General features: G+C 48.4%; 1 protein-coding gene across 4 annotated transcripts in view; it reads right to left on the bottom strand.

The window, feature by feature from the left end:
- LOC140411179 (myotubularin-related protein 9-like) overlaps window positions 1–23,810 on the bottom strand; it is a 104,710-nt gene that overhangs the window by 39,091 nt on the left and 41,809 nt on the right. The window contains exons 2-6 of one of the 4 annotated variants that reach the window (XM_072500273.1): window positions 16,782–16,841; window positions 15,000–15,108; window positions 13,205–13,330; window positions 6,721–6,894; window positions 4,754–4,971 (exon numbers count right to left, since the gene is read on the bottom strand). In XM_072500273.1, the coding sequence (XP_072356374.1) occupies window positions 4,754–4,971; window positions 6,721–6,894; window positions 13,205–13,330; window positions 15,000–15,108; window positions 16,782–16,841 (687 nt within the window). Of the gene's footprint in view, window positions 1–4,753; window positions 4,972–6,720; window positions 6,895–10,204; window positions 10,657–11,200; window positions 11,566–13,204; window positions 13,331–14,999; window positions 15,109–16,781; window positions 16,842–23,810 lie in introns of those variants that run through there. The other 3 variants (XM_072500279.1, XM_072500293.1, XM_072500284.1) reach the window with 3 other exon arrangements.

Genomic DNA, 23,810 nt, shown 5'->3' with positions numbered 1-23,810 from the left:
GCTCCTTCTTCTGATGAGCTGTGTTCCCAACCTGAAAACTGGATTCCTGCACCAGAAAAAGGCAGAGTGCTCAGTCCAGAGCCATGTGTCCACACCCTTGACCCAGTCGGAAATTTTGGAAGTCAGTGCTCCAAGGGTTCAGTTCTAAGCAGCAATTAGTGGCACACATATACATAAGTGGTGCTTGAGTTGGCATCATTTTGTGACTGGTTTGACTCCAGGCATATCAATTGAGCTACAGCTGAATGGTCTCATCTGCAATGGAAGACTGATCACCAACATGTCTTCCCATTAGCCTTGCCCCTGTCAACATCCCACCTCCAGAAGCTACTTCTGCCCCGCATATTTGAGTGGAACTGTCAGTGTGTGATGACTGCCCATCCCTCTCCCCCACCCCCCAACATCCCCACCGCAGCCCCCCAGGTTTCCGTTCCTCTGTGAGGCCCTTCTAAGAAGCCTGTGACCCAGCAGCAGAAGACATACTCAGGAACAGTGCTTTTTGGACTCGACAATCTCCCCCTTGGTACCCTGGAGTCAAGAATCCAGGACCTTGAAGTCAACACTCCCCGCTTCCCCCCTCCACCCCCCCCCCCCCCCCCCCCCCCCCGTGGTAGTATCAGGAATTGCAGTACCCGAGAGGCTGTAGACCATTGGGTAAGTCTAGCAGTTTACCATTGGCTGTTTGGTATGTGGCTCCGCCCTGACAGGCGGGGTATAAGAACAGGTGCCGTCCCAGCAGCCCTCATTCTGTTCCAAAGCTGCTGGGGAACAGATCTAGTCTATTAAAGCCTTCAGTTATGATACAACTTTGGCTTTGAGTTTAATCGATCGTGCATCACCCACCCACCCCCACCCGTCCCCCGTTCCCCGTCCCCCGGTACACATCCAATGTTACTTTGGCCTCCCTCAAGTGTTACCCTGGTTTACCTTGAGTCAAGCCTGATCTCCCTGAGTGATACCCCGGTGCCCCCAGGTCAACCTCCTAAATGCGCGGAGGTGGTCTGCAAGCACTGCAGTGACCTTAGAACTCTGCCGTTGGTGGACTAGTTGACGGGTGGAGGGTTATGATTACAATGTGTGTGCCCAATAATGAGATGCAAATGTATTACAATGATGTTCCCGACATCAAATAGTGGGAAATGCAGCCTGCCACTGATCTCGGGGGGGGGGGGGGGGGGGGGGGACAGAAAACGAACGCGGCAAGCTTTCACACCAATTTTGAGTTCCCGTGGTACTTTCCGCTCCCGTCGACAAACCCACGCAACACGAATGGGAGCAGAAAGTCTCAGCCCACGCATTGGGAAATTTTGATGTGAGTTCATTGGGACACAGTTGTAACTGATTTTAGAAGTTATAGGCTAATGCTAACTGGAAATGAAGTTCAATCTGTCAGCACAAATCCCAGGCTGGATTTACGAAATCCCAAGCCAGGTTTACGAAAAGTAAGAGGACAAGCGACCGACGCCGTCGGAAAGTCGGCCCATCAGGGGCGGAGCATCAGGGAGGGCCTCGGTTGACGTCCTGAGGCCCTCCCAACAACGTGCTGCATACTCCTTGAGTTTTTGAGGGTGGCGGAGCAACAGAAAAACAGCACTTCCCCCGATTTCGCCATAAAAGTGGATTCTCCGGCCAATCGGCAAACGCGATTTTGGCATCGCCGATCGGAGAATCCCGCACCGGTGTCTGTTCTAATGTGGTGACAAACGACAGAGAACCCAGCAATTTCAACAATAGAATGTTTTACTTTTCTTTGTCTTCTTTTGACGACCTTTAGAAATTTACAGTTGGGAATCTTTTCTGAGCTTGAACTATTTTTCATCCCTTTTCGTGGGTTGTCAGTAAATGTGCGGAGGTCATTGGGTAGGTATCCTGATCTGCAGAAAAATGCCTTTAATTTGTAGTACTCATTTGGAAGGGGTACAAAATAATGGCACAGGTGATAGCTTGCTTCTATATGAATTCCTTTACGAAAACTCTCTTCAGAAGGCTTCTACCATTTGTACCTACTCTGAATATTCACCACATTTTCGGGAAATCATGAGAGGCTGGCAACCCTCCGAATTATTACCAGACATGCTCCCTCTTGCTGACAGTGAGAAATGAACTGTTTAATTCACATGTGCTGATGGCAGAACAAACACAAGTCCTTGAAGATTACAACCTCACATTAGGCCATCCACATCTCACTAATGCAGCAGTCTTACTGGATTTCAGTTCCCAAGACCTGAATTGGATCCTATTACAATGCTAAGAGCCTAAATTATTTGCTCTGTACAGTTAGGGAACACTTCCGTGAGTTGCTATCTTGCCACTGAGTCACAAGGTTGTGGGTTCAAGTTCCAGTCCAGAGAATTGTGCATAAACATGAAGGCTGACACTCCATTGCAGTCCTAAGGAACAGCCACACAGTCTGAGACGCAGTATTAAGGCAATGCCACACTGTCCGCCAGGCAGTGTTGAGACAGTACCACACTGTCAGACAAACAGTACTGAGGCAGTACTACACTGTCCGATAAGCAGTATTGAGGCAGTACTACACTGTCCAACAGGCAGTATTGAGGCAGTACTACACTGTCCGACAGAGATGAGGAGGAATTTCTTCAGCCAGAGGGTGGTGAATCTGTGGAGCTCTTTGCCGCAGAAGGCTGTGGAGGCCAAATCACTGAGTGTCTTGAAGGCAGAGATAGATAGGTTCTTGATTTATAAGGGGATCAGAGGTTCTGCAGAGAAGGCAGGAGAATGGAAATGAGAAAATATCAGCCATGATTGAATGACGGAGCAGACTCGATGGGTCGAGTGGCTTAATTCTGCTCCTATGTCTTATGGTCTTATGGTTTTATGGTCTTATGGTCTTACTACACTGTCCGACAGACAATATTGAGATAGCACTACGCTGTCCGACAGGCAGTACTGAGGCAATGCTACACTATCCGACAGGCAGTATTCAGACAGTACTGTCATAATATACACCAGTATATTATGGTGCAGACACACACACACACACACACTGATGGACATGCAGTGGGACCAATCAGCATACACAACACCGCAGCCAATCACCAGTGAGAGCACACGCACTATAAAGACAGGGGACAGGAGAGTTCCCGCTCATTCTAGTAGCAGCCAGCTCGGAGCACAGAGCTCACAGCCTGCAACACAGACATTCACCATGTGCTGAGTGCATCACCTGGTTAGGACTCGGCAAGGATCAACAGTTAAAGCTGGTATTGCATTTACCCACAGTTCAAGTATGTTAATATAGTTAACCTTATAATAAAATCGAGTTGCACCACTTCCAGTGTTGGTGGCCTGTTTGTGATCCAGAACACCCAACACATCAAGTACTACATTGTCCGACATACAGTAACAAGGCAGTGCCTCACAGTCCAGCAGACAGTATCGGGGCAGTACTACACAGCCTGACAGGCGGTATTGAGACAATACTACACTGTCCGACAGGCAGTATTGAGGCAGTACTACACTATCCGACAAGCAGTATTGAGGCAGTAATGCACTGTACAACAATCTGTATTGAGGCAGTGCCTCTCTGCCCGACAGGCAGCATTGGGTCAGTACTACACTGTCCGGCAGGCAGTGTTAAGGCAGTACTACACAGCCTGACAGGCGGTATTGAGACAGTACTACACTGTCCGGCAGGAGTATTGAGGCAGTACTACACTCTCTAACAAGCAGTATTGAGGCAGTAATGCACTGTACAACAATCTGTATTGAGGCAGTGCCTCTCTGTCCGACAGGCAGCATTGGGTCAGTACTACACTGTCCGACAGGCAGTGTTAAGGCAGTACTACACAGCCTGACAGGCGGTATTGAGACAGTACTACACTGTCCGACAGGAGTATTGAGGCAGTACTACACTCTCTAACAAGTAGTATTGAGGCAGTAATGCACTGTACAACAATCTGTATTGAGGCAGTGCCTCTCTGCCCGACAGGCAGCATTGGGTCAGTACTACACTGTCCGACAGGCAGTGTTAAGGCAATACTACACAGCCTGACAGGCGGTATTGAGACAATACTACACTGTCCGACAGGAGTATTGAGGCAGTACTACACTATCCGACAAGTAGTATTGAGGCAGTAATGCACTGTACAACAATCTGTATTGAGGCAGTGCCTCTCTGCCCGACAGGCAGCATTGGGTCAGTACTACACTGTCCGACAGGCAGTGTTAAGGCAATACTACACAGCCTGACAGGCGGTATTGAGACAGTACTACACTGTCCGGCAGGCAGTGTTGAGGCAGTACCACACTGTCCGACAAACAATGGGGAAAAGTTTAGAACAGATGTGCGAGGCAAGTTTTGTACACAGGTGGTAAATGTATGGAATGCGCTGCCTGGGGAGGTGGTGGGAGCAGGTACAAAAGCGGCATTTAAGGGGCATCCAGACAAATATATGAATAGGGTGGGAATGGAAGGATACGGACTCTGTAAGTGCAGATGGTTTTAGTTTAGGCAGGTACCATGGTCAGCGCAGACTTGGAGAGCCGAAGGGCCTGTTCCTGTGCTGTATTGTTCATTGCTCTTAGTACCGATTCTCTCCTGATTGTTACAATTTTAATGGTTACACAGAAAATAAAGTCAATTTTCGCCACCTTAATCTTGTTCATTAATGGACATGAATTCACTCGAAAATGGCATTGTAATTCAGAATATTTTCCACCTCATACTCATGGTCCAGAAATGTTGCTCTCTTACCTGTACCTTGTTTTGTTGTATTGTTAGTGTCCTTACCTCGCTATGGGTCTGTGCAGTCTCTTCCAGTTATGGTAGTTAGTTTTAGATTCAAAACCACCACCCTTCACCTTAGCCTGATGTGCGGCTTGTATTGACCTTGTATCAATGATATAACCCTTCTTATCAGGCTGAATAACAGCAGCCAGGAAGTGTTCATCCTCTTTACATCTCTTTCCATTGGCCCCAGTCAGTGGCTGGCTGCTCCGCATTATTATCTACAGACAATAATATCTTCATATCAGTCTAAAGCTGCAAAAACAACACCATCCAAATCAGAGTCCAATTCACTGTGTGGAAACTGTACTGGAAAATGAAACACGCAGCCAAACATGCTTCCTGCTGATGTATTAATGATCCTCTCCCTCATGGAATCAATTAAAGATGTTGGGGGGACTTTGCTAAAAAATAGCAAAGGGTCAGGTTCTAATTGAAAGATTGCGAGTTTCTCCCCAGAAAATCAGCCAGGTTTTCGCTCTACTGGTTCAATTCAACCAAATGGGAAAGTCCCATAGTGAGCACGTTTAGCCACATGTTTCATGGCACTCGCAGTGCCGAGAAACACATGGCTATTCAAAACGACTCGAGTTGTATAAGGGGCCTCAACGCAGAATGCGCGATCAAGCCGCACATAGCCTCGTTTTGAACACTATAGTGCGAGATCGGGATGCCATTTTTAAATCATTTAGATTTGTGAGTGAAAATGCATGCCACAGATTTTAACAGAGTTTAAAAGCTGATAGATGCAAGATGGATTTCTGATAGTTTGGGAAATGGGGTAAGTGGAGGGAGGAAAGGACAGGACAAGCTGGTTTAAAGATTTTCCAGCACTGCTTGTGGGCCAAGGGGAACAGGAAGTACCCCCTGCCTCTCCCAGGTTTGTTGGTCACAATCAGCCTTCCTCTCTGTTCTGAGTCGACAACTTCTACCCATTTCCCCATGCTTCCTGCTCTCCCACCCCCATGCCCTATCTGAGGCCTCGGATGCCCCAATCACCAGGGCATTAAATTTAGCAAGACCGTGTGTTACATGCATGTCCAGATCATTACAGCTCTTCCCTAGCCCACCCCACTCCCTTATCATCTCCCTGGAAATTTCAAGGTCTTTGTATTAAATAGCATGGCATGGTGGCAGAGTGGTTAGTACTGCTGTCTCACAGTGCCAGGGACCCAAGTTCAATTCCGGCCTCTGGTGACTGTGTGGAGTTTACATTTTCTCCCCATGTCTGCGTGGGTTTCCCCCAGGCGCTCCGGTTTCCTCCCACAGTCCAGTTAGGTGGATTGGCCATTCTAAATTGCCTTTTAGTTTCCAAAAGAATAGATGGGGTGACTGGGTTATAGAGATAGCTTGGGGGTGTGGGCCTAGGTAGGAAGGTCAGTGCAGACTTGATAGGCCGAATGGCCTCCCACTGCACTGTAGCGATTCTATGATTCTGAGCACTAATGTCGTTTTTAAAACTTCCTTTGTCAGTTTCCCATGTGACGTTTTGGCCCCAGATGTATTTTCACTAAATCAAGCTCCCAGGATGCACCAGCAACAGATATTTACCCTCTCGCTTCGATTCTATCAGTTTATTTTTATAAAAGTAAGTGAATGCTGGGCTCCTTGACTTGCACTCTTTGCACCTTAGATTTGGTGGGTAGGAGTACAATGTTACCCAGCTAAAGTGTTTGAAGAGTTTATCACCTATGGCAACAGAGTGAGATATTTGTGAATATCATTTGAATCTCAGACTAAAGTAAATTAACTCCTCCTTATTTGTCGCTTGGAAGATGGACAGCGTTCAGGATGTTTTTCTAAATAAAGATTAATTTCTTGCTACTGGTGGCAATGCTGAGCACAGCAGGACAGTTATGACAGGGGACAATATATTAAAACCGCCTGAATGACACTCCAACTGCAATAATCACAATCTGATAAGTCTTGAACCGCTATATTGGAAATGGTAGCAGAATAAGGTTTCTTACCATTTTGGTCTTTTTGTGATAATAACTGAAGACTGGAAAACGCCCACCTTGTCGAAAGCCGGCCACCATCTTTATTGCTGCATCATCAATACACTTGTGAACAATCACAGCATCAGGATAGGTTGTGCACACAGCAAACTCTTTGTTCACATAACTAAGCCTCCAATTATCAGTCTATGTGAGAGAAACACAGTTAACAGACAACTGTTGGTTAATTATTGAACTGCGAAGGAATTTGTTGCTTTGAAAATGAATGGATATATCGACAGTGGGACACAGGGAGCGAGCCAGAAAGCTGGCAGATGAAGTGACGGGTTGCAAGTTCCTGCTAACATGGAGAGAGTCTCTCACATTACGTGGGATATCTTGGGAAAGGTTCCCACATTGCAGGAATTAACAATTGTAAGATGAACCTTGCACCTCCGAGCAAACAACTTGAGGGTAACATTTTAAGGCAGGTACAGGTGCAGCTGAGTCAGTGATGCACGATCAATTGTACAAAGACTCAGGTTGGATACAACTGTGGCTTTATTGCATAAGATGTGTGGACTCCCACAGCAGCTGGCGAAATGGCGGCTGAATAGAGGATACGCATATTTCTACTCCTCCTACTGGGTGGAGCCAGCAGGCAGGGGCTACCTGTAGTACAGGTCCTATCTTACATCACCTAATACAGGTGTAACAGTGGTTTACCACATTCACCCCCTGTTAAAAATCAGTCGGGCAGGGGTGGTGGAGAACTATATACAGTAATGCATTTATGTACAGTGTTTTATTGGGAGAGAAAAAAAATGTCTTTTGAAAGTCCGGTGCCAGTTAGAGATTCAACCAGTCTGGTGCCTTGACGCTCCGCTGGGAGCGACGTAACGGTGGCGGCGATGTCGATGCTGGCAACGTCGGTGCTGGCCTGATGTCAGGTGACCCCGGGAGTGTGCCGAAATCCTCTTCATCCTCGGGCGTGGGCAGCGTAAGGACGACTGGTCCTGATGGGGTTAATGTTGGGAGCGCCAGGGGCGGGGAGGGTGGCGCCGGGCCATGGAAGTGTGTATGAGTGGAACCTGCTGGTGCCAGGTCCCTGAGGGAGACAGTATCTTGGCGGTGGTCGGGGTACGCCATATATGCATACATATGCATGGTGCAAGAGCACCCTATCCACCAACGGGTCCGCCTTGTGGAGTCGGACGTGCCTACGGAGCAGGACAGGTCCTGGAGCTGCGAGCCAAGTCGGGAGCGACACCCCGGAAGTGGACTTCCTGGGGAAGGCAAAAAGACGTTCATGGGGTGTGTTATTCGTGGCGGTGCACAATAGTGACCGGATGGAACATAGTGCATCAGGGAGGACCTCCTGCCAGCGAGAGGCTGGGAGGTTCCTAGACCGTTGGGCCAGCTGGACGGCCCTCCAAACCGTCCCGTTCTCCCTCTCTACCTGCCCGTTTCCCCGGGGGTTATAGCTGGTCGTCCTGCTGGAGGCGATACCCCTGCTGAGCAGGAACTGATGCAGCTCATCACTCATGAATGAGGATCCCCTGTCACTGTGGATGTAGGCGGGGAAGTCGAACAGAGCGAAGATTGTGTTGAGGGCCTTGATGACGGTGGCAGACGTCATATCCGGGCATGGGATGGCGAAGGGGAACCTGGAGTACTCATCGACCACACTGAGAATATACGTGTTACGGTCGGTGGAGGGGAGGGGCCCTTTGAAGTCCACGCTGAGGCGTTCAAAGGGGCGGGAGGCTTTCACCAGGCGCATACGGTCCGGCCGGTAGAAGTGCGGCTTGCACTCCGCACAGAACTGGCAGTCCCTGGTGACTGTCCGTACTTCCTCGACGGAGTAGGGCAGATTGTGAGCCTTGACAAGATGGTACAACCGTGTGACCCCCAGGTGACAAAGGCTGTCGTGTAGGGCCCGGAGTCGGTCCACTTATGCGCTGGCACAGGTACCTCGGGAGACGGCGTCTGGGGGCTCGTTGAGTTTACCAGGGCGATACAGAATCTTGTTGTTATAGGTGGAGAGCTCGATTCTCCACCGCAAGATTTTATCATTTTTGATCTTGCCCCGCTGTGTGTTATTGAACATGAAGGCTACCGACCGTTGGTCAGTGAGGAGAGTGAATCGCCTGCCGGCCAGGTAATGCCACCAATGCCGCACAGCTTCAACGATAGCTTGGGCCTCTTTTTCGGCGGACGAGTGCCGAATTTCTGAGGCATGAAGGGTGCGGGAAAAGAATTGCCACGGGTCTGCCTGCCTGGTTGAGGGTGGCGGCAAGTGCGACTTCTGATGCATCGCTTTCTGCTTGGAAGGGCAGTTTCTCACCTACTGCATGCATCCCGGCCTTTGCTATATCAGCTCTATACGGGCGAAGGCCTGTTGTGCCTCGGTCATAAGGGGAAAGTGGGTGGACTGAATGAGTGGACAGCCTTGTCCGCCTAGTTTGGGCCCCCACTGGGCGTAGTAGGAGAAGAACCCCAGGCAGAGTTTGAGGGCCTTGGGGCAGTGGGGGAGGGGAAGCTCCATGAGAGGGCGCATGCGGTCAGGATCGGGCCCCAGAACTCCGTTCTGGACCACATAGCCGAGGATGGCTAGGCGTGTTGTGCTGAACACGCACTTCTCCTTGTTGTAGGTGAGGTTGAGGAGAGTGGCGGTGCGGAGGAATTTAGCAAGGTTGGCAATGTGGTCCTGCTGATCATGGCCGCAGATGGTGACGTTGTCTAGGTACGGAAAGGTGGCCCGCAAACCGTACCGGTCGACCATTCGGACCATCTCCCTTTGGAAGACCGAGACCCCATTAGTGACGCCGAAGGGAACCCTGAGGAAGTGTTAGAGACGACCGTCCGCTTCGAAAGCAGTGTATGGACGGTCCGATTTACGAATGGGGAGCTGGTGGTAGGCGGATTTTAGGTCTATCGTTGAGAAGACCCAGTACTGCGCAATCTGATTGACCATATCAGATATGCGTGGGAGGGGGTACGCGTTGAGCTGCATGTACCGATTGATGGTCTGGTTGTAGTCCACGACCATTCTGTGCTTCTCCCCAGTTTTAACGACTACCACTTGAGCTCTCCAGGGGCTGTTGCTGGCCTCGATGATGCCCTCCCGAAGCAGCCGCTGGACCTCGGATCTGATGAAGGTCTTATCCTGGGTTCTGTACCGTCTGCTCCTGGTCGCAACGGGTTTGCAATCCGAAGTTAGATTGGCAAAGAGGGAGAGTGGGTCAACCTTTAGGGTCGCGAGGCCGCACACAGTGAGGGGTGGTAGGGGCCTGCCGAATTTGAGGGCGAGGCTCTGGAGATTGCACTGGAAGTCCAGGCCTAGTGGTAGTGCAGCACAGAGATTAGGAAGGACATAGAGGCGGAAGCCGCTGAATACTACGCCCTTGACCGTGAGAGTGACCGTGCAGAACCCCCGGATCGGGACGGAATGGGACCCAGAGGCCAGGGAGATTCTTTGATTGGCGGGGTGGACCGCGAGGGAGCAGCGTCCTACCGTATCCGGGTGGATGAAGCTTTCGGTGCTCCCGGAGTCCAGCAGGCAAGAGGTCACGTGGCCGTTCATTTTCACCGTAGTCGAGGCGGTGGACAGGTTGTGTGGACGAGACTGGTCGAGCGTCATTGAGGCGAGCTGCGGTTGGTCGTCGCTGGCGTCCGAAGATGGAGAGCGTGGGGGGCTCAGGTCGTGGAATGTTGTCGGCGTCCATGCCCTGTGGGGAAGACAAGATGGCGTCGCCTGAAGATCCTGCGGGGGACAAGATGGCGGCGCCCATGGGTCACACGTGGACTGCGGGGGGGAGATGGTGGCGCCCACTGGGCGCTTGTGGCCCCAGGAGTTGAAGATGGCGGCGCCCATGGGCCGCACGTGTCGGGGGCTGGACAAGATGGCGGCACCCCTGGGCCGCACGTGGACTGCCGGGGGGAAGATGGCAGCGCCCACGGGCCGCTCGCGGCCCCAGGAGGTGAAGATGGCGGCGCCCACTGTGTGTGGGTCAGGGGGTCAGGAGCGATAGCGGCGACTGCGCAGGCCTGGCACACCGCGGCGAAGTGGCCCTTTTTGCCGCAAGCCTTGCAAATGGCAGAGCGGGCCGGGCAGCGTTGGCGAGGGGGTTTCTGCTGGCCACAGAAGTAACATCGGGGACCCCCGGGGTGCGCGGATTGGCGTGTGGCGCAGCGTATTGGCTGGGTAAAGCCCCGGCTGGGGCAGCCGTTTGTGGGGTCCACGAGGGATGGGAGGGGTGGGCCGCTCGGCCGGAGGGGTAGGCCTGAACATTACATGAGGCGACCGTCATGGAGAGTGCTAGCTTCTTAGTCCCCGCTAGGTCGAGCGTGGCCCCTTCAAGCAGCCTTTGGCGAATGAGGTTCGACCCAATCCCCGTTACAAAAGCATCGCGCATAAGAAGGTTAGAATGTTCGGTGGCCGTAACTGCCTGACAGTCACAGTCCCGGACGAGTAGGATTAGGGCCCGCCAGAAGTCTTCTATGGACTCACCAGGGAGTTGAGAGCGAGTGGCGAGTACATGCCTGGCGAAGAGTGTGTTCGCTTTCTGTGCATAGTTTTCTTTGAGAAGCGCCATGGCGTTCGCGTAGTTCGGGGTGTCCTGGATCAGCGGAAACACGCTGGAGCTCAACCTTGAGTACAGGATCTGTATCTTCTGAGCCTCCGTCAAAAGGGTGGTCGCTGAGTTGATGTGCGCCTCGAAGCAAGCTAGCCAGTGATTAAAGTCCTTTCTGGCATTGCGAGACTGCGGATCCAGCTGCTGGCGATCTGGTTTGATTCGGAGGTCCATCTTCTAGAAAATCTTACTGCAATAAATTGATGCACGATCAATTGTACAAAGACTCAGGTTGGATACAACTGTGGCTTTATTGCAGTAAGGTTCATAGAATTTACAGTGCAGAAGGAGGTAATTTGGCCCATCGAGTCTGCACCGGCTCTTGGAAAGAGCACCCTACCCAAGGTCCACACCTCCACCCTATCGCCATAACCCAGTAACCCCACCCAACCCAGTAACCCCACCCAACACTAAGGGCAATTTTGGATACTAAGGGCAATTTATCATGGCCAATCCACCTAACCTGCACATCTTTGGACTGTGGGAGGAAACCGGAGCACCCGGAGGAAACCCACGCACACACGGGGAGGATGTGCAGACTCCGCTCAGACAGTGACCCAAGCCGGAATCGAACCTGGGACCCTGGAGCTGTGAAGCAATTGTGCTATCCACAATGCTACCGTGCTGCCCGTGTGTGGCCTCCCACAGCAGCTGGCGAAATGGCTGCTGAATAGAGGACACGCATATTTATACTCCTCCTACTGGGCGGAGCCAGCAGGCAGGGGCTACCGGCGAACCTGTAGTACAGGTCCTACCTTACATCACCTAATACAGGTGTAACAGTGGTTTACCACAGTCAGTAAATAAATGGTAAATGGAGGTGGAATCGGAACACTTTCCTATCTTGGAAGCCAGGTTAAAATGGACATAAATGCTCCAATTCAGCAATTTGCATTCAATGTCAGGTGTCTGCAAATCACAATAGATTTCTGCTGTCTGCCAAAGGTTCCTGGAAGAAAAGCCATCTTGATTTGGCCTGTTGCTTTTGTGGCTTCGCAATCGGAATTTTAAAAAGACAAACAAAATGATTACATGGTCTTCAGAAACATTTAGGGCACGATTCACCATCCGCGTCCCGCAGAAATCGGGATTGGGACGCGGCCGATGGATCCTGGGAGCACCTTCCCGGGACACCTCCCCCTGGATAACCAGATCTGACGAGATGTTGTGAAATGAAAATCGCTTATTGTCACAAGTCGGCTTCAAATGAAGTTACTGTGAAAAGCCCCTAGTCGCCACATTCCGGCGCCTGTTCGGGTAGGCTGGTACGGGAATTGAACCGTGCTGCTGGCGTGCCTTGGTCTGCTTTCAAAGCCAGCGATTTAGCCCAGTGTGCTAAACCAGCCCCTCTGATCTTGATCCTGGCCACAATGGGAGGAACCCAGACTCACATAGCTAAAAGTCCTTAAAAGACCACTTAACTATGTCCATGTCGGATTGAACAGCCACCTGGCATTTACTGGGCACGCCGAGAAGACCAGCTGGGTGTCGTTCAGCACTGGTCCCCACAAATAGGCAGAATGGCATTAATGGGAGGTCTCCCAGGCAATCAGAGGACCTCGAGGTCGGATTCTGCGCGGGGTGGCACCTTGGCACTGCTGATGCCACGTGGGTAGCTTCACACTGCCAGCCTGGCAGTGTCATCCGGCTGCCACCATGGCACTGCCAGGGTGCACAGATGGCACTTAGAGGCTGGCAGGGGCATTGCCAGGGTGCATTGGTCATGTTCATCACTCCCGTTCATCCCCACAGCAAGGGGGAGAGACGTTCAAGAGAATAAAAATAAGAAAATATCAATTAAATGTATTTAAATCTAAACAATATTTACACTTTTTTACTTTAAGGCTTTTTATAGGTTGAAGGTACCAGAATAAACTAACATGTACAGACAGCTTGGTAAACTGCTCTTCAGGAGTAAATAAGTCCCAGCCTTCCAGAAGGTTCAGTTGCTTTGGTCGATAGAAGAAGGGGTACATGTGACTTGTAGATTCCAGAGATGACAAAGCCTTAAAAACAAAATCAAAGCAAATGGAAATTGGCTCAAAGAAATATACCAGAAACATCAGTGAAAATGTCTCAAGATTTTATGATTGGATCAGGATGATGTAGCATATTTGCCTTTCGAGGTAGGAATAAAATTAGGAAATGAAAAGATTTGTAATACAGAGAAGTGTTGGATTTGTCTAGCAATTAGAAATATGTTATAATCTGTAACTATTTTCTGAAGTAATATCAAAAACAAATGAAGCTACACCGTCCCTCCTACCAACTACCCAACATAAACAATCGATAGACAAGAAAAGGCAATCTGAGCCATTAAACCAGCCCCGCATTCAGGATGGTGAAACATTTGTGACCCGATCACCCACACCCATCCTATGAGAATCAAAAAAACACAGAGAAAAGGAACATAAACCAACCTAGAAAATGTGTCTCCCACCCTCCCAGGCATTGAAAATCCAATCTGAAGATCATATTGACCATCTGTATATTAACTCTTAATTCACTTACCTTCCCCTCTGGGAAATGAGGAAATCTATTATTTTTCAGAGACCTTACTGACAGTGACGGACACTCCACATTGGTTTTCACTGTGCACCAAAAGTTTGGAATTTATTTTACATGATTTGTAAGTTATCGTTTGGTTTTAAGGATCAGAATTAACAGCTGTTATGAAACCTGACTTGATTTACCATGACTGTTCTTTTAATGTTTCTTGTGCATCAAAGCAAAGGATATCAGTGCAGAGAATGTATATTTTTCACTTGTAGGTCCCCTCTGATCTGCTATTATGTATGTGAAGAAGACACTCCTCCTACTTTAGCATCTAACCTCAAAACATCTTACCTTTTCCCTGGCCGCCCTGTGCCTGAATGCAAAGCCCTAGTCACAATGCTTTGAGAAGGACTTTGAATTATTTGATGTTCACCTGTGCTTCTGATTTCAGAATTAGTTGGCAGTTTTGTGATCTGAACTGGAACTTATTATTTAAATGTATTGCACTTGACCATCATATGTTAGCATCCTTCCATCTATGAGGGATGATGGACAGGCAACAAGCAGTGCATTTAGGTGGAGGTTCTTTGTTTGGTGCACTTTGCTGATGACTGTAAAAGCCAGTCCTTGAGAGGCAGGTCCTGTCACAGGCGCTGCACATGAAGCGTGATGTTGTTTTTGGTGTGGGTGCTGGTTGCCAAGCCGGTGAAGTCACAGGTTGTCATGGTAACCATCAGCAAAAGGGCATTTCCATTCCTTTGGGTTACACTGAATTCACATTCAGATCTCAGAGGTGAAAAAATAATCGGGATGCCTTCACAATCCATGGCTTCCTCAATCCAGCAGATTGAGCCACTTGAAAAGAGTGCTTCCCTGGAATTAAATTTAATAAATGCAGAACTGTGCATCTTCTGTGATCTTCTGTGACATACAACTTGGAGACCTCAAACCCAGTTGGAAACACAACATCCGGAAATCACCCATAATATTCCATATTTCCCATGTTAAATGATGGGTAGAAAGTCTGCTTCTGTTATCCCCAACCTGCAAGATTCTGCTGTCAGTTTTATTAGAGACAATTGTGTAGCAGCAGAATTCCTACCCTCATCTTTTATTTCCTTAATCCTTCGACAAGTGGAATAGGGATTTTTACAGATATGTTAGCACTCAATGCATTACCTCAATGGACTTTGCAATGTTCAAGCATTCTTCCATTCCTGGTATCTCCAGGGACATAACACACAAGTCTTTACACTTAATAGTTATTATCCCTGAAGACCCTGCCGATCTGGAAAAGAAAGAAGATGTTTTGGGCTGTTTAAACACATTGCGGAATGCAGATATGGGTTTCAAACAGAAACAAATTAAGATATCTTCCCCGATTTCCAGGAACAGGAACCATCACAAATGGATTTTTTGGTTCCATGTTCTCGCCTGACCTTCTGTAATTTACAATGTAGAATTCACAATGGTCTCCAATTGTATTGAAAAGAACCCTGTCTATTCTGATAGTGTTGAAAATGTCTTTTACATGAACAATATATTGCAATATTCATTTTGGGTTGGTCACACCCTGCTGAATTAAATAGAAGAATAGCAGGGACACGGTATTTTTGAGGTAGTAGCCGGTTCATATAAACGTGTGAAGCTAGACGCCTCTCAAGGGAGTGTAAAAGTAGAACAATTGACACCTCATTTAGTTGGAGGGTTTAATCGTGATTTCTAGCGATGGAAGATGATAAATGTGACTGACGTTAGTAACTGCGATTTGACCTAATAAAAGTATATTTTATAGACTTGTACAAAATGTGTACACTTAGTCAGAATGTAACACATAAAAAGAAGTGTGATTATTATATATTTACAAGCGAATCAGTTGAAGTTTTATATCCTTGGGAAGTTGTACTTAACAACAAGATTGAGATACCAGTATGCATTAAATAACACATTAAGCATTACTGTGGCACATTAGGGGGAACGTTTACTCTGCATCTAACCATGCCTGGCATGATAATGCTATATTGCTCAGCACTAATTTTACTGATCACAAATTCATCGCAGTAAGTTCAAAAGTGATGGTGATGATACAATGAATGTTGGGTGTCCACTGCTTCAAAGATCTACAACTAGCAACTCGCAAAAAGTTTTCGAACCTGCGTCAAAATCAGGCTCGCCGTGGCATTAACTGGCAGATAATGAGAAAACATGATTTCTATGTGAACTCAGAAAATGGAATGCTTGTGGAAGACATGGGTCAGTAAAGTTGTACATATGCTGCAGCAATATGAGTCCATTCAATGACTGTTACCATGAACAAAGAAAATGGTCGGACTCCCAATACTTCAGTTAAATGGGTGAAATGATAATATAACAATACAGTGGGTGTTATTACATTAATGCATAGATCTGAGTTGATTTTGTGGTCCAGTGATGGAAAACGATTTCCTTATTTAATAGCTCAAGAAACTGTGCAGGCCATTGCCAGGAAGCACTTCTTCACACAAAGTGGAAATCTGCAACACTCTCCTCCAAAAAACTGAGACTGTGAGATCATTGTTGGGTAAGGTTTAAGAGTTACAGAACAAAGTCAGACAAATGGAGTTAAGATACAGATCAGCCATAATCTGACGGAATAACATTAAGGTTTTAAGAAACTGAATGGCCTCCCCCTTTTCCTCTGTTTACAGTCACATTAAAGCAGAAAAGAATCCATTGAATATAACAGATGCAGAAAATGCACAAACAACAGCTTTGCAACATAACATCAGCAATAACTGAGGCACGTCTTTTTAAAAAAAAGTCCTTGCAGAAAATAAGACCATTTAGACCTTTAAAGTTTCTGTTCTGTTGAGGGAAAATAATAATCTTGAGAAGTCACTCGAGACAAACGTAATCTGCAAAAGCACAAATGCTTTTAAGCCTAACATGAAAGAAGCGACTGACAGCAATTAAATATCAGACCTGTCCCCGTTCTCCTGATTTACAAATTTGATGCTTTGGTATCCACTTAGGTTCTGCACACTGATCAAAAAAACAGAGAGAGGGAAAAAAGACAAACACAGGAGATATTAGTGTCAGAAGTGTCATTTGTTAAATTTTGAATTCTGGTTTAACAAGTCCTGCTCCTCTAATCATGTTACAGCAGAAAGTTAGTTTAGCTACTGTTGGTTAAATACAGATCATTGTTAAAGTTAAGACATGATTGGAATTTAGAACTTTAAAAATTAAAGACATAGTGAAAACACACAGCAGGTAAATAAGTTGCTGAAAGAGAAGATTTGTTCATCAGAACATTATTGTTAATCTGGAATTAGATTATTGTTAATGTTGTTATGCCATCTTTAACATTATTTTAAAATACCCCTGAGCTCAGAGTTTTGTGGATCCTGGCTGGTTAAGGTCAGTTCACAGAGTTAATGGGCCAACACTTCGGTGGACACCTGGCCCCTCGGTCCACTTCCTAGCCTATTCATGAGGTAGTGTTGGCTCTGGGGACGGGGAGGGAACCTGAATTCCATCCCCCTGCCAGCTCTGGAATGAGATACTGCCTAAATGGCAGAAAATAAATTGCTTTTGAAGCTTTCTCCCCTGTACAGGGTGAGGTTATGGTGTAGGTCTGGATTGTCAGGAGGACCCTAGCAGTGGACAATATTGTGCTGATCATAGCTGCAGAAACTGGAGCCCTCACTACTTCCTACACCTATGTACTTATTTAAATTCAGTGGCAGCTATGCCTTTCAAGGAGATGATGAAACTCCGACTGAAGACTCGGATCCAGTACGTGGAGCAAGGTCCTGATTTAACTTGTGGTCCTCCCATCACACTCACTTCTGCTGGAGTCACACAATAGTGATGCACTGAGAGGGCTGCAGATTTTTGGCCTTCTTCGGCCTTAAGAGTACATTCTAACTACGAGCACGATTGAATGAAATGAAATGAAAATCGCTTATTGTCACGAGTAGGCTTCAATGAAGTTACTGTGAAAAGCCCCTAGTCGCCACATTTCGGCGCCTGTTCGGGGAGGCTGGTACGGGAATTGAACCGTGCTGCTGGCTTGCCTAGGTCTGCTTTAAAAGCCAGCGATTTACGGCCACATCACGTCGCAGCGTGGACGACAGAGGCCGGGAGACCCAGCTCCCAGGATCCACCCGGCTCGCAATGGCTCACGAGATTTAACGTGATCTCGTGAGATGATACGATGTAAATCCCGCCCATTGTGGGCGGGATCACTTTTAGGCAAATCTGCACATTAAAGCGAGACAGCTAGTCTCATTTTAATTTGCAGATTCCCGAGGTACCCAAGGCGTGGGATCTATCCACTTCACCTCGGAGACCTTAGGCGAGTGCTGTTCAGTACTGGTCTCCACGAAGAGGGACCAGACAAAACTGCATTTGTGGAAGTCTCCCACAGGATCAGAGGCCCCAAGATGCATGCCCTTGGAGCAGGGTTGTAGCCTGGCTCAGCTGGTGCCACCCAGGCACCCTGGAGCTGCCAGCCTAGCACACTGGCAGTGCCAGGCTAGCACCCCGTCAGTGCCACCTGAGTGACAGCCAATGTGCCCAGATGGCACTGTAAGCTGGCATGGGTACTGCCAGGGTGCTAGTTTGGCGGGGATGAGCTGACATTTTTTGTGCAGCAGCAATTGGGCCAGGGGTGCCCTGCGTGGGTGTTGGGGGGTTGGGAGGTGGGGGCAGGGAACCTTCCCCCTCCCCCTCCCATAGTGCTTTGGGGCTTGTGGGGCATCTGGGATCGCTTTGGGGGCTCCAGAGATCGGAACACCATTTAAAAATGAAGTCCCGACCCCTTGTTGCATTGAGGAGTTCCGGAGAGCGGAGCTCCTCAGTTCACAAAACGGGGCCATGTGCGACCTCGGCTGCGCGTTCCTCACTGAGGCCCCCTATCTAACTGGGGTGCCACTTTATAGCGTTGCACTGCGAGCGCCGGGAAACGTGCGGCTAAACACGCTCGCTATGGGACTTTGTCCCCATTTAGTTAAATCCTGTCATTTTAACCTTTTAACGTTTTATCTTCTTGCTGGAATATTGCAAATAGTTCAAGAAGATTTTCCTGCATTTAAAAATGAAAAACATTAACTTCTTAATTGGCCAACATTAATCTGAAAATTATTCATCACTGACAGCAAATACTTGTCAAGTGTGAAGAGAGAAATAAACCCGTTTGGCCGTGTGGTCCTCATCCTTAATTCCTGTTTATTGTTGATTGATGATACACTGGAGATGAAGAAAGAAAGTGGCCCCTAATAACATTTGACAGTGAGGATTCATTCATTTATGTAATGAAAACTTTAAAAAACACACACTCCTGTCTTAATTTTGCACAATGTTTAATTAATGGTTAATTATTGAATAGACCGAATCATTAGTTAAACAATGTTCTACCTTGAACCATTCTATGTAACCAAACATCTCAGTGTCAATATCATAGTTAAGTATTTATATGAGCAGGTATGTAATCTTTAACTTCAGAGATCAGCATGTATATGGTTTAGTTCCTTTTTTAAAAAAATGTTTTTATTCTCCATTTTCACATTTTCCTTCAAAATTTACACCCCACCCACAAACAGTAAACGGTAACAAATACAAAATCAATCCCCTTAACAATACCAACGATCCCATCCTCCCAGCACCCCAAACAACGGCCCACCTGTCAATATATGCATCCAATAAAACAAACCCTCCCACGGTGGCAACAAAAAAAACAAAGGAGAAAAAGAAAAAGGAGTCCGGGATCGCCCATGGTCACCATTGACCGATAGAGTCCACTCCCCCTCCCCCCCTACACTCAACGCCCTCCAACCTCTGAAAGAGTACCGTACATGATACCCAAGAGTTGTCACCGCCCCCCCCCCCCCCCCCCCCCCACCACAGTCTCCAACTCCTCCCGTCCACTGCCTCTTGTAAATCTCCTCCTTCCAACCTCAGTTCCTTCCCCCCAACTTTCCACCCCGGCTACACCATTTGGACCCTGTTCTACCAGGCTCCGATGGCCGCAGCCCCTCCCCCCACCTCACTCCCGTTCACTGGCCGGCTTAAACCGGCAAGCGTGGAGGCCCCCGCCCAGGTCCCTTTCCCCCTTGCCCGGCCCTACGAAAGCCCAGAAATCCCCTTTTAGCACACAAACCCTGCATATCCACCTACACCCTAAAGAGCCCTCATTTCGAGTGAAAGTCCCATCACTTCCCTTGTCCAAATATATACAACATTGACTCCTTTAGTCCATACACCCGCACGCAGTGAAACAAAAAAGAAGAAAATACAGTCATGAGGTTACATCGGCAAATGGCCATTTCTCAATTTCTCAGTTCTGCCACAGTCCTTCTGCCTTCGTAAACTCCTCCGCTGCTTCCGCCATTCGAAAATAAAAGTCCCTGAGCTTATAAGTCACTCTCAGCTTCGCTGGATATACAATGCCACACTGCACCTTGCTAATGTACAGTGCCCTCTTCACCCGGTTGAAGGCAGCCCGCCTCCTCGCCAGCTCCACCGTAATGTCCTGGTATACACGTATACCAGCTCCAGCCCACTACACCACCCGCTTCTGCTTGGCCCAGCTCAGGACCTTCTCCTTCACACTGTACCTACGGAAGCACAGAGTCACTACCCTTGGCGGTTCACTCGCCTTTGGTACAGGCCTCCACGACCGATGAGCCCGATCCAGTTCATATCGGGAGGGATCCTCCCCCTCCCCCAATAGTTTCGCCAGCATCGCGGCAAAATACTCAGCCGGCCTCGGTCCTTCAACTCCTTCGGGCAGCCCCACAATCCTCAAATTCTGTAGCCTGGATCTGTTTTCCAGATCTTCCATTTTTCCTTGCAGATCCTTGTTAACGTCCATCACCTTCCGCATCTCCTTCCCCATCGAGGCAAGTTGATCACCGTGCTGCAATACCGGCTCCTCCAGTTCCTTCAGCGCCTCCCCTTGCTCTCGCACCTCCGCCACTGCGCTCGCCACTGCCTTCGTCACCGGGGAAATCGCCTCCTCCACCAGCACACTCAAAACCTCCCTCATCTCCTTCCTCATTGTCTCCATGTATTTTGTAAACTGCCTTTCGAATTCCGCAGCCATCGCCTTAGTTATTTCTTCAGCCGTAAGCAATGCGGCCTCCCCTGGTGCTCCAGCCTCCATTTTCCTTGGTGACCCCGCGTTGATCTTTCCACTCCCTGACGGACCTTCAGCTGTTTTCCTTACGGACGTTCTTTTGCTCACCCTCGACATTTTTCTTCACTGTGCCTTCACTCTGCCGCCTCTGTGCCTTCTCCCTGCTTTTGCCGCCTCCGTGGACCCTGGGACCGGGCTTAAAGCCCCGAAAATGCCGTTCCCGAACGGGAGCCCTCCATTGTGCGGCCGCCTCCCACCTGCCATCACTGGAAGTCCCCATGGTTTTGTTCCTTGTCAAGAGTTCTGCTGCATATGCAAAGAGAGACAGAGCTCCTCTTGCAGGATTGGAAAGCTGGTATTACACAATCATTTATTTTAGACACTGCAAAAAATACATCAATCATAAATCCCCGGAGATCATTTCAACTGTATTTCAATTGCTTGCAATTTTCTTTCTGTTTTTATGCTGAATTTGTGACGAATTTTGTGCTTCAGAAGTTAGACCTTTGGAAAGTCAATCAAATGAAACAATCACCTGTAACCGCTAAAGAAGGGCTATCATCATTGGGAACATTATTCACAAGTGAGCAGTCAGATTTCCTGATCGGCAGATATTTCTGCTTCTTTTCATTGACAGGGAGGAGCTTGACAGATGAAGCAGAATAGAAACTAAAAGCAACAACTCCATTCTACTGCCAAAATGAAATAGTTACAAAGAATCTTGATCCACATTTAAAACCCTTTTGTTTTCTGCCCATTTCTATCGGGCTTTTTTAACGTAAACTGGAGTGCGGATGACTTCTTTGATTTTATAGAGATATTAATAATTGTCAAGCTGTTGAATGATAATGTGCCGCCAAAGCTAACGTGAGATATTCCTCCATCATGAAACATTCTTTTGGTTATCCTCCTTAATGATGCACTAATAGAGGTGGAAACTCTGGTAAAATGTATAATGCATCCAGGCTGGAGTATTTTAGTTTTCTGTTCCTTTTCATTTCTAGGCTCTTCGGTTGAAGAAAATCTGCATTAACTGGAAATCCCCCTCAGTCGGAGGTTTGAGGATTTTAGTTTCACATTTTTCGAACAAATTACATGTCAGTTTGACCCACGTTATTGTAAAGTGCAGCTCTGACCTTCTTCATTGGGAATCTCGAGGGTGTTTGTTGGATATGAGCCAAGAATATTGTTACTGAAGAAGGGATAGACTAATTCCTCTCTTTATGTAATGGGCCTGATTTCAAATCACTCAAAACTCATTCACTTACACAGAGTTAGTGGGCAGGGTTCCCCGTTCCAGAATAGTTATAATCACAAGTATCTGAGAACATTGAGGAATACAAGCTCCTCCGTTATGGAGGTGGGACGACGACCTCTAAACAATGTATAGTTGCAGGGTATATAAAGCCGGCCAGTTAGGCACCAGCAAGGCAGACCCAGTTGGCACCTACCGTGTGATGTAAATAATAGTCATTGTAGATAAACTAAGTTTCTTTGAACTACTCCGTGTGGACTCCTTCGTGGCCTTTTAAAAAGAGTCTAAGTGCTCCCGCCAGCAGAGAACCGGAACACCTTTGCACTGCCGCTAGGGGCTGGGGAGGATCGATTCCATCTCTACAAATGGGCCAGCATGCTGCCCACGTCATCCCGCCAGAGTCCCGATTCCCCAGGCATGGTATTCACTGGGGTCGGGAATCACATTCAGAGCCTGACAAGCTGGAGCAGTTTTTCAGTGCTCCACTCACCCCAGACACTCATTCCAGTGAAGAAGATGGCGGCTAAAAGGCCTGCACCACGCTTCCTTGATGCAGAAATCCGCAGGATGTTGGACGCCTTTGAGGATTGGAGGGACACCCTGGCTGGAATTCTCCGACCGTTCGTTGGCAGCGGGATTCTCTGGTCCCATCGGCAGTGCGCCCCTGCCCACAGGTTTCCTGCTGCATGGGGTGGCTTCAATGGAAATTCCCGTTGACAGTGGCAGGAACCAAAGATTTGCCGCCAGTAAATGGCGCACAGCCACACGCTGCCAAGCAGCATGCGGCTGGGAGGCTGGAGAATCCTTCGCAGAATGAGGTAGAGACAACAGCCTGCTGTTACAAATAAAGCCTGGGATGAGGTAGCAGATGAGGTGAGTGCTGGCACCCCCACCAAGAGGACTGACATGCAATGCAGGAAGAAGAGGAATGACCTCCTTTGAGCAACTCGGGTGAATAACCACCTGTGTGACCTTGGCAATCCTCCAATGACCCCTGACATCTGCCCCTAAACCCTTATATGCCAGTAACACTCCCCCTGCCAGCATGTCCCTCAGAGCCCACTCTCCAGGAACCCCCAACATTGCCCTGCCTTCTTTGGCCAGGCACCTTGCCCACATATTCTACCAGCTAGAAAGCCCACACATAAAACTGGCATGCCGGTGTCTCACTATGTCCGTCCTGGGTCCCCAAGGATAAAGCGGGCCAAAATTTAAAGGGGCATCAGAAGATGGACGGTGGCATGCCCGACATATGGGTCAACACCCCTTTTGAAGAAAGAGCCATGAAACACATAGGGGAGGCCAAGGGGTGAGCTGTGGCTGACGTGGAGTTCCGCATGCTCTGGAGAATTGAGCAACTTTAGCCAGATGTCCAATCTCAAGTGAGTCTTTCATCGCCCACAGCCCTGTCCTTCCCAACAGCTGGCCTCATGTCATTTATCCTCCAGGATCCCCATCAGCCGGGCCATCCGGAGTCACAGCCCACCCTCCAGACCCTCAGAACACCAGGAGCAGACCTCTGAGGAAGATACAAACTTCACGGCATTGCTTCCACCAGCACCAGCCACTAGTGTAGAGACTATCACCTCGGTGGATAATTTTAACAATCAGGCTC

Source organism: Scyliorhinus torazame, chromosome 1, assembly GCF_047496885.1.
Source record: "Scyliorhinus torazame isolate Kashiwa2021f chromosome 1, sScyTor2.1, whole genome shotgun sequence".
Lineage (NCBI taxonomy): Eukaryota > Metazoa > Chordata > Chondrichthyes > Carcharhiniformes > Scyliorhinidae > Scyliorhinus > Scyliorhinus torazame.
Note: the sequence above shows the minus strand (reverse complement) of the source record. Positions and strands in the feature narration are given on the sequence as shown.